General features: G+C 37.5%; 1 protein-coding gene across 1 annotated transcript in view; it reads right to left on the bottom strand.

Annotated features, from left to right (window-relative positions):
* The window catches only part of MORC1 (MORC family CW-type zinc finger 1), a 200,774-nt gene that overhangs the window by 152,782 nt on the left and 31,719 nt on the right, over positions 1-16,273 (bottom strand). The window contains exons 7-8 of the mRNA XM_077118444.1: positions 14,446-14,605; positions 12,483-12,588 (exon numbers count right to left, since the gene is read on the bottom strand). Of these exons, the coding sequence (XP_076974559.1) occupies positions 12,483-12,588; positions 14,446-14,605 (266 nt within the window). The remainder of the gene's footprint in view (positions 1-12,482; positions 12,589-14,445; positions 14,606-16,273) is intronic.

Here is a 16,273-nt window from a genome sequence, read left to right as displayed (position 1 = left end):
AAAGTTATGAGACAATGGACAATATCAGCAATGTTAAAACTCAAGCTGGGCAGTTCTGGGAAGACAGCAGAAAAGGAAAGATCATGTTCAACCTGCTTCAGGCAACAGCTAGAGAAGAGACAGGAGGGTGACTGAGATGGCGATTCCAGAGTGTAAGCGACCTGGGAGGATCTTCTACACCACATAGGGCAGCTCTGGTTGCAAAAACTGAGGAACTGAAAGCAGAGAACTGGACCCAGCCAGCTGGTGAAAACTGCTTAACGCGGAAGCCTGAAGCTCTCAGGAGTGCATGGATGGGGAGAAGGGGGTTAGGAAGTAAACCAGGGTGCATTCCTTGAATGCACTACCCTCACCAGTGCAGCCCCACAACCTACTACTCACCCCATACCCCACTCACCTGAATCCTGTCACCCACCCCAACTCCCTGGGCACTTCCCCACCTACCTGAACACTGTCACCCACCCCAATTCCCCACACTCCAAGTACCCCGTCCCACCTAAGCCCTCACATGCTACTTGCCCCACAACCCCATCCCAAGCGCAGCCCAAACCACCTCTCCTGCACAAGCCTAGTCTCACCCCGCCCTTCCCAAACCCTGCCTCCCCCACCCTGCCCCCTGCAGGCTGTCAACAGCACATAAAGGCTGCTGGTGCTAGGCCACACCCACACCCACACCCCCTCTGAGCTCTGCGCACACGTACATCAGTTTACAGCACCCTCAAAATCCATGCATGCTCAAAATCCAGTTATGCCCCGCTGCCCCCATCTCTGGGAAAGCTCTGACCTATGCAGCAAGGCCATATCCATCCCCAGCCCAATCAGGTGTAACACTGACCTGCTGCCCTAGCTCTGCACATGCACACAAAGGACCCTGCACCCTAGACCAGCACACACCAAGGCCTGCCCCCCAGACCCAGGCACCTCACAGCCATATCTCCCCGGCCACTGGGCACCCATGCTCACAGGCACCAACAGAGGATCCTCAGCCTGTGCCTATACCTGCACTGTAAAGCATCACTGCCCCTTGCCCTGTATCCTGCTCCACATCCATCCTGCAGATACAAGGGTTTAGACTACTGAAGGAAATCAGCGTCCAAAGTAACTAATCAAGATATTTACATGCCATGAGAGCGAGAGCAACAGATCACTAAGCATATCACGATGCAGACAAATACAGCCCAGCCTAATGACCAAATTAAAACAGTCGAGGAGACATAGACATTGGAAAAACTAATCAAAGATGTTCATATAATTCTACTAAATAAAATCAATGGGATGGCTAATGACATAAAGGAGATCAAAAAGACACTAGAAGAGCATAAAGAGGAATTTGAAAGAATAAATAGAAAATCAGCAGATATTACAGAGATTAAAGATGATGTAGACCAAATGAAAAACATACTAGAGGCACACAACAGCAGATTTGAAGAGGCAGAAGAAAGAATAAGCAAACTAGAGGGCAGGACAACTGATTTCGAACACTCAAAACAGCAATTGGCACCAAAGATGGCAAAATTTGAATTGGATCTCAGGAAAATGATGGACAAAATAAAGTGCACAAATATAAGAACCATAGGTATCACAGAAAGAGAAGAAAAGAGTAAAAGGATAGGAAGATTAGCTAAGGATGTAATGGGGGAAACTTTCCAACCCTTATAAAGGATGTAAGTATACAAGTCAAAGAAGTTCAGATTTTGAACTTGAATAAATAGAATAAATTTATATTATTTATTCCAAATAGAATAAATCTAAATAGGCCTTCCCTAAGACACATACTAATCAGCCTGTCAAATGTTGGAGAGAAGCAGAAAATTCTGAAAGTGGCAAGAGAAGAACAATCTTCAATTAACAAGGGATACCACATAAGACTGAGTTCAGGCTACTCACTTGGCACCATGGAGGCAAGAAGGCAGTGGTATGATATATTTAAGATCCTGAAAGAGAAAGACTCCAGCCAAGGATTCTGTACCCAATCAAACTGTCTTTCAAAACTGAGGGAGAGATTAAAATGTTCACATGCAAACATCCTGAAAGAATTTGTCAACAAGAGACAGGCCCCATAAGAAATACTAAAGGGAGATCTGTCAGTTGAAAAAAAAAAAAAGACAGGAGATGGAGGTCTGAAGGAGGGGACAGAATTGGAGAGTAACTTAAAGGATAAAAAGAGCAAGAAGGAAAAGAATATTTACATCTGACAAATAAAATCCAAAAGATAAGATGGTGGATTCAAGAAATGCCTTCTCAGTAATGTTAACAGAATAAGCATATTAATTAAAAGATACAGACTGGCAGAATGGATTAAGAAATATAATCCAGCTATATGCTGCTTACAAGAGACTCATCTTAGACACAAGAATTCAAATAGTCTGAAAGTGAAAGGATGGAAAAAGATGCTCCACACAAGAAGTAGCCAAGGAAAGCAGGTGTAGCTATACTAATAGTGGACAAAATAGACCGTAAATGTACAGATATCATAAGAGACAAAGGAAATAACAATCATAAATGTTTATGCTCCCAATCAAAGAGCGTAAGTCTCAAGAACATTAGACAGACATTGGCAAAACTGAAGGGAGCGATAGATATTTCAACAATAATAGTAGGAGACTTCAATACACAACTCTGCTGTATAAACAAAACAACCAGAGAGAAGATCAACAAGGATATAAAGAAGTTAAATGACTTGATAAATGAATTAGACCTAACAGACAAATATAGGTCATTATACCCCAAAACACCAGGATATGCATTCTTCTCTAGTGTTTATGGAACATTCTCCAGGATAGATCATATGCTGGGGCACAAAACAGGTCTTTAAAAATTTAAAAACACTGAAATTATTCAAAGCACTTTCTCTGATCACAATGGAATGAAGTTGGATATCAATAACCACCAAAGAATGAGAACTTTCACATATATATATGGAGATTAAATAACACACTCTTAAACAACCAGTGAGTCAAAGAAGAAATTGCTAGAGAAACCAGTAACTTACGTGGAGATGAATGAAAATGAAAATGCAACATATCAGAACTTATGCGATGCAGCAAAGGCTGTACTGAGAAGAAAATTTATTGCCCTAAATACCTATATTGAAAAACAAGAAAGAGCTAAAATTGAGGACTTAATTGCTCACCTGGAAGAACCTGAGAAGGAACAGCAAACTAACCCTAAAGCAAATAGAAGAGAAATAACAAAAATTAAAGCAGAGCTAAATGAATGGGAGAACAAAAGAATAATAGAAAGAATCAGTAAAACCAAAAGTTGGTTCTTTGAGAAAATCCGTAACATTGATGGCCACAAACAAGGCTGACAAAGAAAAAAATGAGAAGGGGTGCATAACCATAGACCATGAAAAATAAAAGAAATCATAGGAGGATACTATGAATTATATGCCAACAAACTAGACAACTTAGTTGAAAAGGACAAATTCCTGGAAGCACACAAAGAAGCTACACCGACTCAGGAATAAACAGAAGATCTCAACAAACCAATCACAAGATAAGAGATTCAATAAGTCATCAAAAACCTTTCTACAAAGAAAAACCTAGGGAAACTTATCAAACATCTCAAAAAGAACTAACACCAATCCTGTTCAAACTTCCTTGAAGACAAGGATATCCTCTGTCACCACTATTATTCAACATTGTGCTAAAAGTTCTAGCTAGAGCAATCAGGCAGGACAAAGAAATAAAAGGAACCCAAATTGGAAAGGAAGAAGTAAAACTTTCATTATTTGCATATGACATGATACTATACTTGGAAGATTCTGAGAAATCTACAACATAGTTACTTGAGCTGATAAACAAATTCAGCAAGGTGGTGGGATATAAAATTAATGTGCAAAAATCAGTAACATTTTTATACACAGGCAATGGCATAACTCAGGAATCAGTTAAGGAAAAAATTCCATTCAAAGTAGCAACTGAAAGAATCAAGAATGAACTTAACTTTGAACTAAAGGACTTGTACACAGAAAACTATATAACATTGCTAAAAGAAGTCAAAAAGGAGATCTCAATAGGTGGAAAGACATTCTCTGCTCGTGAATAGGAAGGCTAACTATAGTTAAGATGTCAATTCTATCCAAATTCATCTTCAGATTCAACACAGTACCAATCAAAATTCCAACAACCTATTTGAAGACTTGGAAAAACTATTTACCAAATTCATCTGGAAGGGAAAGAGACCCTAAATAGCTAAAAGTATCCTAAAAAAGAAGAAAAAAAGTGGGGGGATTTACACTTCCTGACTTTAAAACTTATTATAAAGCCACAGTGGTCAAAACAGCATGGTACTGGCACAAAGACAGAAGCATTGACCAATGGGATGGAATCAAGAGTGCAGAAGTAGGCCACCAAATCTAAGGTCAACTGATTTTTGACAAGGCTCCAAATCCACTGAACTGGGACAAAATGGTCTTTTCAATAAATGGGCATGGGAGAACTGGATATCAATACCCAAAGAATGAAAAAGGACCCTTACCTTACACCCAATACAAAAATTAACTCAAAGTGGATCACACACCTAAATATAAGAACTAGCACCATAAAGTTTCTAGAAGAAAATGTAGGGAAACATCCCAAGACCTAGGAAGTAGCTTTCTAAGTTTTATACTCAAAGCAGAAGCAACAGAAGAAAAAAAATAGATAAATGAGAACTCCTCAAAATCAAATGCTTCTGCACCTCAAAAGACTTTGTCAAAAAGGTGAAGAGGCACAACCCAATTATAAAATGGTCTACGAATATGGATAGGCATTTTTCTGAAGAGCAAATATAGATGGCTCAAAAGTACACGAAGACATGCTCATTTTCATTGGCTATAATGGAAATGCAGATCAAGACTACAATGAGATACCACCTCACACCTGTAAGAATGGCTGCTATTAAACAAACAGGAAACTATAAATGTTGGAGAGGATGTGGAGAAATTGGAACACTTATGCATGGCTTGTGGGAATGTACAATGGTACAGCTGCTATGAAAGACAATTTGGTGGTTCCTTAGGAAACTAAATATCGAGTTGCCCTATGACCCAGCAATAGCTCTACTTGGTATATATGCAGAAAAACTCAAAGCAATGACACAAACAGACATTTACACACTGATATTCATAGCAGCATTATTCACAATTTCTAAAAGATGGAAACAACCCAAATGTCCAACAGCAGATGAGTGGATTAACAAAATGTGGTATATACATATGATGTAATATTATGCAGCATTAAGATGAAGTGATGTCATGAAGCGCATGACAAGATGGATGAGCCTTAAAGATATAACGCTGAGTGAAATAAGCCAGACATGAAAGAACAGATGCTGTATAATTCCTCTTTTATAACCATGGTAAAGGTAAAATCAGAGGCTCATAATACAGAATACAGGGGACTTAGAGATGGAGAATGGTTACCTAATGAAGTTGAACTCAAATGTAAGGGAATAGATAGATGTGAAGGCAGTTCTCTAGTGTGTCTATAAGTAATATTACCATATTGAAGGTAAGCAAATTTGAAAGAGGTTGTAAAGACCTATGTGTCCACTGATTAACACTAGAATATAAATTAGTTCTGGCAAAAACTACTTCAAAAGTATGATTCATGTAGAAAGAGTGTTTAAGTCCAGGGTACAGGGGGGAAACTGCCATTGCTTTCTAGGGGCTATGTTTAACAGGAAAACATCAGCATTAACTACAGCAACAGCAGAGGTAAATAATGTGGGGAGGGACAAGAGCTAAGGGGAGGTTTAGATTTCCTATTTGGTGAGGGTGTGCTTATTCGTTATCTTTCTCTTGGGAACAATGAAATTATCTAAAATTGAGAGTGTTAATGGACTGAGGACTTTGGGCATTATACATGATTCCTAATGAATGCAGGCGGCTGAAGGAAGTACTGACTGAGAAGTGGATTAGCCAGCAATGGTGGGTACACGTGATCAAATATTGTGCTGCTACAAAAAGGAACAAAGTCGTAAGGCATGTAATGATATGAATGAACCTGTGAGACATGTGGTGAGGCAAAATAGGCCAGAAACGAAAGAACAATTATTATATTGTCTCCTTTAGAAAATTCTTACAAGAAAACAGGGGCTCTTCTTTGTAAGTTCTTATAACAGACACATTTAGTACAGAGTAGTAATTATTATTTCTGAATTTTAAGAGGCTGTTTTATATATCTATAATCTGGTATTTGGAGATAGAGATGAAGCCAAATAGGCCTGGATTAAAGTGCTTCAGAACACAAGGGTAAGGAAGACATTGCATATGTTTTAGAACCACACCTACTCTTTGAGACCAAAGGAAGAAAGGACTATTTTGTCTGGAACTTAAATTTTCTGTAGCACATAATCAAACTCAACCTGTCTGGATAACTCATTTGAACAACTGAAACATAGTGAGCCCAGAATAAGAATGAAGGCCAGCAAAAAAAAAAAAAAAGTTAAGTTGGGGCAGTGGCGAAGAAGGTAAAAAGGTGAGCGTGGTTATAAATGGCATCAGGAAGGATTTTTGTGGTGACGTAACCATTCAATATCTTGACTGTCCTGGTGACTGTCCTATTTGTGATAAAACTGTATAGAACTAATATATATATATATATATATATATATATATATACACACACACACACACACACACAAATGAGTACAAGTAACACTGGAGAAACGTGAGTAAGATTATGGATTGAATCAATGACAACACCCTGGATGGAAAATCACACTATAATTTTATAAAACATCACCATTGGGGAAACTGTGTAAAGAGTACATGGGCTTTCTCTGTATTATTTATTATAAATGCATGGAAATCTATAATTATCTAAATAAAAACTTCAATGAGAAAAAGTCAACTGTCAGTTTGGAAAAAAACCTTTTCATCATAATTAACAACCAAAGGATGAATAACAATCAAAGTATGAATAAACTAAATAAAAAACTCTGAAAAGGGTGGGCCACGGTGGCTCAGCAGGCAAGAATGCTCACCTGCCATGCCAGAGGACCTGGGTTCGATTCCTGAGGCCTGCCCATGTAAAAAAAACAAAACAAAAAAAAAACACCCTGAAAAATCTACAAGAAAAACCAATCAACAGAAATATGGTCAAAAGATGCAAGCAAATTATGGAAGCAACATAAGTGCCCAGTAAAGTTGCCAATAATCACGAGAAAGACAATTAAAGTATAAAGTAATAATCTACCTGGCAAAATTTTAAAATACTGATTGTATTAAATTTTGGTGAGAATGGACATTGAGGAAATTCAGACCACTGATTGGGTGCACAGACAGGCGGAGCATTTTGGACAGTAATTCAGCATCATCTATTTCAATTTAAAATAGCAACCGCTTACTCCAATAATACTATTTCTGAGAATCTATCTTATGGAAATATTTGTGCATGTGCCCAAAATTTTAAGTATAAATATAGACATTGCACACATAATGAAAAAATGAAATCAACCTAAATATTCATCAATAGGATAGTACTGACGTATAATATATGTACAATTGACTATCATAAAAAACTTAATCATTATACAATGACTATATAGTAATCGATTATACAACCATTTTTTAAAATATGATACACCATTTAAAACACTGTAATTTTTTTAATGAGGTATAACACTAACCAATAAAAGGAGTCAGACTGGATTATCTGAGAGTTAGGACAGGAAAAGTAGCAGATGAGCCTGGAACACCTGGTGGTGTTAGAAAGCACAAAAATGCTTAAAAAAAAATGATGGTGGCAGAAAAGCCAGCTTTCTCCCACTTGCCAAATCCAGGACAACTTTAGCTACACAATTAGCATTGAGAGCAATGGATTATAACCCTTAGACTAAAACAGAACTCATGGACCCAAACCATACAAAAGGATACGGGAAGGGAGAAGATGAATGATAAAGCAGGTGTGGCAAACTATCAGCATTTGGGAAGTCTGAATGAGAGGTTATGAGAATCTTTGTCTTACCTTTGCAACTCTTTTGAAAGTCTAAAATTGTTTCAAAGTAAAATATTAACAAATCTATTAGATTTTAAAATCCCAAGTTGCAGGAAAACTACTATAAAAGGAGTAGCATGAAAAAGTAGTATAAAAGGACTTGAGGGACTGCAGTGGAAAAAGAGGCTGAGGAGGTCCTTTTACATTGTTTTATGCATTCAAACATGTTTGACTATTTTCATGAATAAATATCTGTGTACTACTTGAGACCCCTTTCTTCACATCCTCTCATCACCCCAAAAATTCATGGTCCTTAAAAAATATATACGTGAGCTCAACCACCAGGTAACAGAAAGGGAGAGTGAAACCTAAACTCTAGTGAAGTCTAGAACAAAGAAACTAATGAATGGATCTAGGATCAGTGGCAAATTTTACATGAAATTTCAAAATCTAAATTATGAAATTAAAATTTCATACTGGTATCCATGTAAAGAATTCTAAGTCACATAATAAAATTAAAAACCTCCAATTATAGAATTATAATTTCCTATCTGGTAACTATATAAACACTCTGTGTAAGCAATGCCAAAAGAAATTACAACACTATCAGTTTTGTGGATGCCAATTCATACTAACTACATAATGGGTCATTATGGGCACTGACCCATTTTAGAGCCCTCCACCAGCCTGTCATCTTCCATTTGCCCAATCCTCCTGTTCTCAATCAGTACTGGACCTTTCAAAATGACTCTAAATTTTAAACATCTGTGTGATGGTGAATGAAGGTTACTAACAGCTACTAGCAATAAAAAGAGAAAAAATTAAAGATTTTGTTTTGCAGAGACTACTTAAAAAAATACAAGTTGGTAGGAAAAAAATCTACAATGGTTTGAATGGTTTACACTGCTCCAAATTCCAAAATTACCACAATGCAAAGTAACATGCACACTCTAAGTCCAGTCCTGAAGAAACATCTTTTTTTCTGTTATTCATTCACTTTTTGTTTTTTATTGATATATATATTATATTCACACACCATGTAATCAATGTGTACAATCAATGGTTCACAATATCATCATATAGCGGTGCATTTATCATCACAATCGACTTTTTTTGTGTGAAAAATGGCATACACATTAAAAGGAATAAATTTCAAAGCACACCACAACAATTAATTGTAGAAGAGATTTCAGAGTTTGGTATGAGTTATAATTCCACAATTTTAAGTTTTTACTTCTAACTGCTCTAAGATACTGGAAACTGAAAGAAATATCAATTTAATGATTCAGCACTCATACTACCTTCTCTGTAAAACTAGATCATCACCTTTGATCTTTCTCCCACTCTTTAGTGGTATTTGGGCTAGGCCATTCTAAACTTTTTCATGTTGGAAGGGGCTGTCAATAATATGGGATGGGGGATGGAACTAGTTGATGTTCTGGAAAGGCTGGTCCCTCTAGGTTTCTGGAGTTATTTGGTCCAGGGACTGATCTGGAGGTTGCAGGTTTCTGGAAAGTGACCCTAGTGACTTTTTAGAATCTTATATGATACTCTAGGTGTTTTTTATGATTGGCTGGAATGGTTTTGGTTGGGGGTTGGCAAGTTATCACAGGTAGCAATGTCTAACTGAAGCTTGTGTAAGAGAGAACTCCAGAGTAGCCTCTAGACTCTATTTGAATTCTCCCAGCCACTGATACCTTATTTGTTACACTTCTTTTCCCCCTTTTGGTCAAGATGACATTGATAATCTCATGGTGCCAGGGCCTAGCTCATCCCTGGAGTTATTTCTCATGCTGTGATATTAATTCATTTTTATTTTCTTCAGTATTAAATATTCTCAGGCCTTGTCTCCTCCTCTTTGTTCCAAATTCAATTTTTTTATTTCCTAAAAGGTTATTTTCTATGCCTCCTCTTCCCTTTCAAGGAACTGTGTTTAAGTTTAACACTAGAGTTAATTTAACATGATTCTTCCCCTATAGATATGGCCCACGCTTCGAATTTCACCTTGGAACACTTGTATCAGTCGCTGGCTCTCTCCATATACCATTTACACAATCTCAAGTTTTGATTTACCATATCACATGTAAATGCAAGCTTTTACAATGTGGGCATTCTGGAATTCTGAGATGACTGTTATCTAGCCACATATTAAAAAAAAAGAAATAAGTGAAAATAGGTCATCTTTAGGTTGATATGGCCAAAATACATGCCCCCGTTGACCACAGACTTGAACATCACTTCTAACACAACTACCACGAGGTTACCACCATGTTGAAACAAGGCCCTGCTATTGGTCTGCCTACTGCTATTAGTCACTCCTAAAGCAGAATGATAAAGGATTTTGGTTCCTAAGTTTAAAACTGATACAAAATGGTCACGAAAACCATATGAAAGTTTAGACTCTCTAATCCAGTAAAGCTCTACCTGGGAATTTGTCTTAAGGAAATAATTTAAAGAACAAAAAATTTAAGTTGCAGGAATATGTTTATTTCAACATTATTCACAAATATCGTGAAAATTAAGACCAATGCTACTATACAAAAATAGAGGAAAAGTTATGAAACATGGTGAATCAGTTCAAATATTATGAAGCCACTGAAATGTAACTTATCAAGACTACATAATAATATAAAATAAAGCTTAGACTAATCAGTTGGAAACCTTATTGCAAAAAATGAGGTTTCCCAGAGAAGTCACTAGTCCAAACTGAGATGTGCTGATTTGTAAAAGATACACTGAATTTCAAAGACTTGATATGAAAAAAAATGTAAATATCTCATTAAAATTTTTCTACTGAAATTGAAATAATTAAATTTTTGATATATTGGATTAAGTATAACACATTATTTTATTTAAATAATAAAATAAAATGTATTTCATTATTAAATATTTACAAAATTAAATAAATTAATTTCACCTGATTGGTTTCGTTTTACTTTTCTTAATGTGCCTACAGTATAATTTGAGATTACATATGTGGCTTGTATTTGTGGCTTTTGTCATATATTCTATTGGACAACACTGGTATATAATATAAATAAAATTGGATTAAATTACCTTAAAATACCTTCTCTAAAACAACTTATGATTATGCTTGAGTTACCCCCAGAAAACTTCTTTTGTTGCTCAGATGTCATCTCTCTCTCTCCAAGCCAACACCTCAGGTGAACTCACCGCCCTTCCCCTACGTGGGACATGAATTCCAGGGTATGAACTTAACCCTGGCATCATGGGATTGAGATAGACTTCTTGACCAAAAGGGGGAAGAGAAATGAAATAAAGTAAAGTTTCAGTGCTGAGAGATTTCAAATAGAGTTGAAAGGTCTTTCTGGAGGTTATCCTTAGGCCGTATATATATTTTCCTTTTAAGTTTTTGGTGTATTGGAGCAACTAGAAGGAAATACCTGATTCTGTTGAACTATAATCCAATAGTATTGATTTTTGAAAACAATTTTATAACTATACACTTTAAAGGTGTTACCATGAGATTGTGAAACCTTTATGATTGATACTCCCTCTATCTAGTGTATGGACAGATGAATAAGAAGATAAAGACAAAAATACATAAATAATAGGGGGACTTAGGTGGCATGGGATATTTTGGGTATTCTTTTTTAACTTTATTTATATTTTTTCTTATTTTTATTTTTTTAAGTAATGAAAATGTTCAAAAGTTTATTGTGATGATGAATGCACAGCTGTATGATGATACTGTGACCAATGATTTTTCACTTTTGATGATTATATTGTATAAGAATATATATATTTATCAATAAAATTGCATTTAAAAAGTCTCTTCTATTTCTAGCATCCTGACACTAAGAAACTGCAGACTCAAGCCAATAATGTAAGCTTTAAACACAAAATTATTTTAGGGATACCTAGGCTTAATCACCATTTTATTATTTCTCCATAGTTTAATTATTTCTCCATAGTTTTTCACCCATGATCTTCAGTGCTTTCCCATCCAGTTTCCTATGAATCCCTAACAGCCAAGAAGAATAAATGTCTTTACTTAGTTATTTATTTACTTATAAACTGTATATATAAATATGCATATATGTAGTTTATAGGGTCACTTTACACAAACAAAATTGCCATTTGGTCATATTACATTTTACTTCACATTATAATGGCTTATAATGAAAAATGAATTGTATGCTTTTCAACTTAATATCCATAACATAGGTGTAATAGAATTAGATAACTTTTACATCTCAGCGGTTCCCAAACATGCTGCCACCACTGAATCATCTGGGAGACATTTTAAAAACAGTGATTCCTATAGACTTCATCCCTGGAGCTTCTGATTCAGTAGGGCTTGGAAGCAGCCCAGGATCTTACACTTCTTAAGCAGCTGTCCAGGCCACTCTGACGCTCAGGTGGGTTAGGAATGACCAATCTACACTAACTTAGGTCAACTGTAACTAGGATAAAATAAATTATCCCACTGCTAAGGTGCAGTAAACCTCAGACTTGGAACCAGGATGGAGGGCTCCTAATTTCAACCGGATACTGTTGTTGAAAGGCATTTTATTAATCACACATATTACTCACTCCTCAAGAATTCCAGCCATTAGAATATCTTCTTTGTCAGTTTTAATATCCAGCTCTGGATCTCCACTAAGCAGAAGCTTCAAGTTGTAAATAATCAGCAAAGTGCCTGATAGAAAAATAGATTATTTGCTTTGTCAATATTTTAAGCACACTAAATTCTAGTCATTGTGCTGTCATTTCATCTATGGAATTGAGCCTGTTGTAGATCAAATTTCTTTTCACACTTCAGTAAATAATATTTTTTGGCTAAGTTCCAAGATGATATGTGTCTTACAGAGAATTCTACTCTCTGCCAAAGAGTGTTAAAATGATTTTCTAAAGTATAATGAATCTTCTCATAATTCATTTCATTATGACTTTTTCAATGAGTATTCTTAAACTTTGGCACTCTTTTCATAATTTGTAACATGAAATGAAAATTGTTAGAAGCCTGAGCCATATTTACATTATGGGTAGAGTTCCCACATTTATGGAACTGAAATCAATGCATGTAAGAACAAAGATGAGTTAAAATATTGTATAAATATGAAGTATTGCTTTTAGATTCTATAGTAGAGGTTGGAAAACTTTTTCTGTACAGGCTAGATGGTAAATGTATTAAGCTTGGCAAGTGATGTGGTCTCTGTCGCAACTACTCACAGCTCAACTATACCACTGTAGCATGAAAGCAGTCACAGAGGATACTTAACTGAATGAGTGTGGCTGTCTTTCAACAGAGGTTTATTTGCAAAAATAGGTGACTGGTCGGATTTGGCCTACAAGCTTAATGTGCTGATCCCTACGCTAAAGTACTGTTAACAAAAAAGCCCGAATTCTTTACCAATTTTACTATGATATGAAGGCAAACATAACTGTCAAAGAAGTTTTTAAAAACCAACAATTACTTTTTATAGTTCTAAGCATAGGGGAGAATAGCTGGTGGCTAAGAATATGGACCCTGAAGCAAATGCTTGTGTCTAAGCCATGATCTACCACTTACTAGTGCAGTGACCTCAAAACAAGTTTCCCAATCTATCTGTGCCTAATTTTTCTCAACTATAAAATGGAGTTTGTAGGGTTCCTAATTTAAATGAGTTCATTTTTATAAAGCATTTAGGAAATTATGCAGCAAATAGTAAGCTCTTCATTAGTATTAGCAAGAGTATGTCCACCGTTAGAAGTCACCGAGAGATTACATGAACACTTATTTTAAAATATCACGTATAAGTCAATAAAATCTCTATATTTTTTCTCTATGAGGAAGAAAAAAGGGTGGCAAACAGTCACTTTTAAACAAAATGCCGCAGGTTAGAGAAGGAATTTTGAAGGTCAAAGAGGCTAGATCAGAAACAAATTTTCAAAATTTAACTACAAATGTTAAGTGGATCAAAAAGCTAAATGTACACAAAGCTTTTGCTAGAGGACTCATTTGCTTTCAGATATGAGAAGTGGTAGAAAGAAGTCTAGAGAAAGATTGGCACTGGAAAATGTCCATAGACACAGTGTATTCTACATGTTGAGCAGAAATTCGGTGGAAGCAAAAATAATGGAGGAGAGATTTATTTTGAAACCAATGTCTGTAGAGTTTTTGTTAACTCTCTGCTGCAAAAACCAGGATTCATCACTTTATCAGTTTCTAACTCTCTTGTAAACCTGGAATCACCTAATCTCAGATGCAGCAATAAGTGTCTCCTAACTATACTATATACTATGGGGACTGTGGAGTCTCCGCAGTCATAACCTATATCAACTTCCACCAATCCAGTTTTGCTGAGCTTATGCAAATACAACCTTTTTTTCCTGTTATCAGAGACTTACAGCTATTCATGGTTGTATCATCTTAAGACACAACTCTTATGGATAAAATGAATGACTGCCTCCATGTGTAGTCAATGTGGTTTATAAATACAAACTATGTGAAAGCAGATTTATATTGTCTTTCATAAGATATGAAAACAAAACCATTAGGATTTCAGAATTTTACCACATTTTCCATAGATCACATCAAACTGTCGCATTAATTCCGCTTCAGTTTTAAATGGGGAATATTTACAAATTATAGATAACTCCATTGAGAATTTCTGGGGATCATCCAGGACAGATTCTCTGGTTTTTGTTAACCATGAAGGCATTGGAACCACAACCTAAAAAAAAAAAACACATCAATTTATGAAATTGGCATACCTTTTGTCTGATCTTAATTCATTATACTCTTCATCCAGTCAAATTACAAAACACAATGTTAAAAGTTTGTTTCCCCCATATGCTAGTTTACAAGGAAAAGGCACATAACAAATACATACACACACACACACACACACACACACACACACACACACACACAGGGTCTTATTTTAAATGTTCCATTGTGGAATGTAGGGAGAGATGGAATTTACTTCTGCTTCCTCTCAAAAGATAGGTAGAATAGCAGAGGAAACAACAGTATCAAATTTTTACAGCTAAAAAGCAGATGACAAAGTATAAGAAATAAAACTGAATCCAGAAACCCATATCAGAAATGACAAGAGCCAGCCTGATTTATAATTCAGAAAATCTCAGGGATTGGTGGCATGAGTTACCTCTGGAAGTGATATAAAGGCAGGAGAGATCTAGAAGTAGAGACTGGAGATCCACCTGGGAGAAACTCATTTCCCACTCCCACAGAAGAGTAGAAGTATTTTTTCTTTCTCAAAAGAGTAGAACAAAGCATTTCTGGACTACAGAACATACCAAGCACCATTACTGGGGGGACTTTATTGAGATTAAAGGGATTAAGGGAATATGTAGATACTGGATGCTGAGAACTCTAGTTTACTTCTCGCATTTGGCTCCCCGAAAGCTAGCAGCCAACCTTTCACACAGAAGACTGTAGGAAAACTGAACAGTTTAAGGATAGGCTTAAAGAAAATTATCTTGAAGTCTCCCTATTAAAACCGACCCAGGGGCACAGCGCCCACGCCCCGCAGCAGCCGACCCGCCCGCCCTCCTCTCCTGCCTTCACCGGCTCCTCCGCCACCGGCCTCGACAGCCTTGCCACCCTCACCTTTCCTCCTCCAGAACAGTTACTGGGGGAGTGGAGACAATACAGAGCCACTCCCGGAGCCACGACAGAGATCAAAGGGACGGCGTACCCCATCCTGGAACAGCTGACTGTCTGGGAGAACCAGCTCCAGTGAGATCACCGAGGGGCGCGGGCTTTCCTGGGTGGGACGGCAAGCGGCCGGAGTCCCTCCCTTCCTCCTTCCCAGGCCAGCTGGCAGAATTGGACAGGCGGTCCCCTTGGGCCGCGGCGGCTGGCGCCCCCACCACGTGAGGCCCCCCGGACCAACTGAGAGAGTTCGGTCGGAAATCCCCAGACTGCGGAGAACAGTGACCGGGGGGTCCCTTCCAAACACGTGACTCCCCGGTCCGGCTGGGAACAATGCACTCTCCTGGACTGCGACAGCTGGCGCCCTCCCGCCACGCTTGGCGCCCCGGGCCGACTAGGTAATTCGGTCAGACACTCTCTCGTGCTGCGGCGGCCGGAGACCCTCCCCGCGTTCGGAACCCTGGGCCGGCTGGCACTCTTCCAAGACACTTCGGCTGCCGAACCTCCCCTACGGCGAGAATTTTCCAGAGTTAAAGGACCCACAGCAACTTTCACTGGTGGAACCCATAGACAAACGTGTGCCACGAGCGCCACCTACTGGGCAGGATAAGAAAAACAGAACCCAGAGATTGCACAGAAAAATCTTTCAACCTGTGGGATCCAACACCCAGGGAAATCTGATCAAATGCCCAGATGCCAGCAGAAGATAATGGATCACACTCAG

This window comes from Tamandua tetradactyla, chromosome 10, assembly GCF_023851605.1.
Source record: "Tamandua tetradactyla isolate mTamTet1 chromosome 10, mTamTet1.pri, whole genome shotgun sequence".
In the NCBI taxonomy this organism is placed as follows: Eukaryota; Metazoa; Chordata; class Mammalia; order Pilosa; family Myrmecophagidae; genus Tamandua; species Tamandua tetradactyla.
The sequence above is the reverse complement of the archived record's forward strand: the minus strand, read 5'-3'. Positions and strand labels throughout refer to the sequence as shown.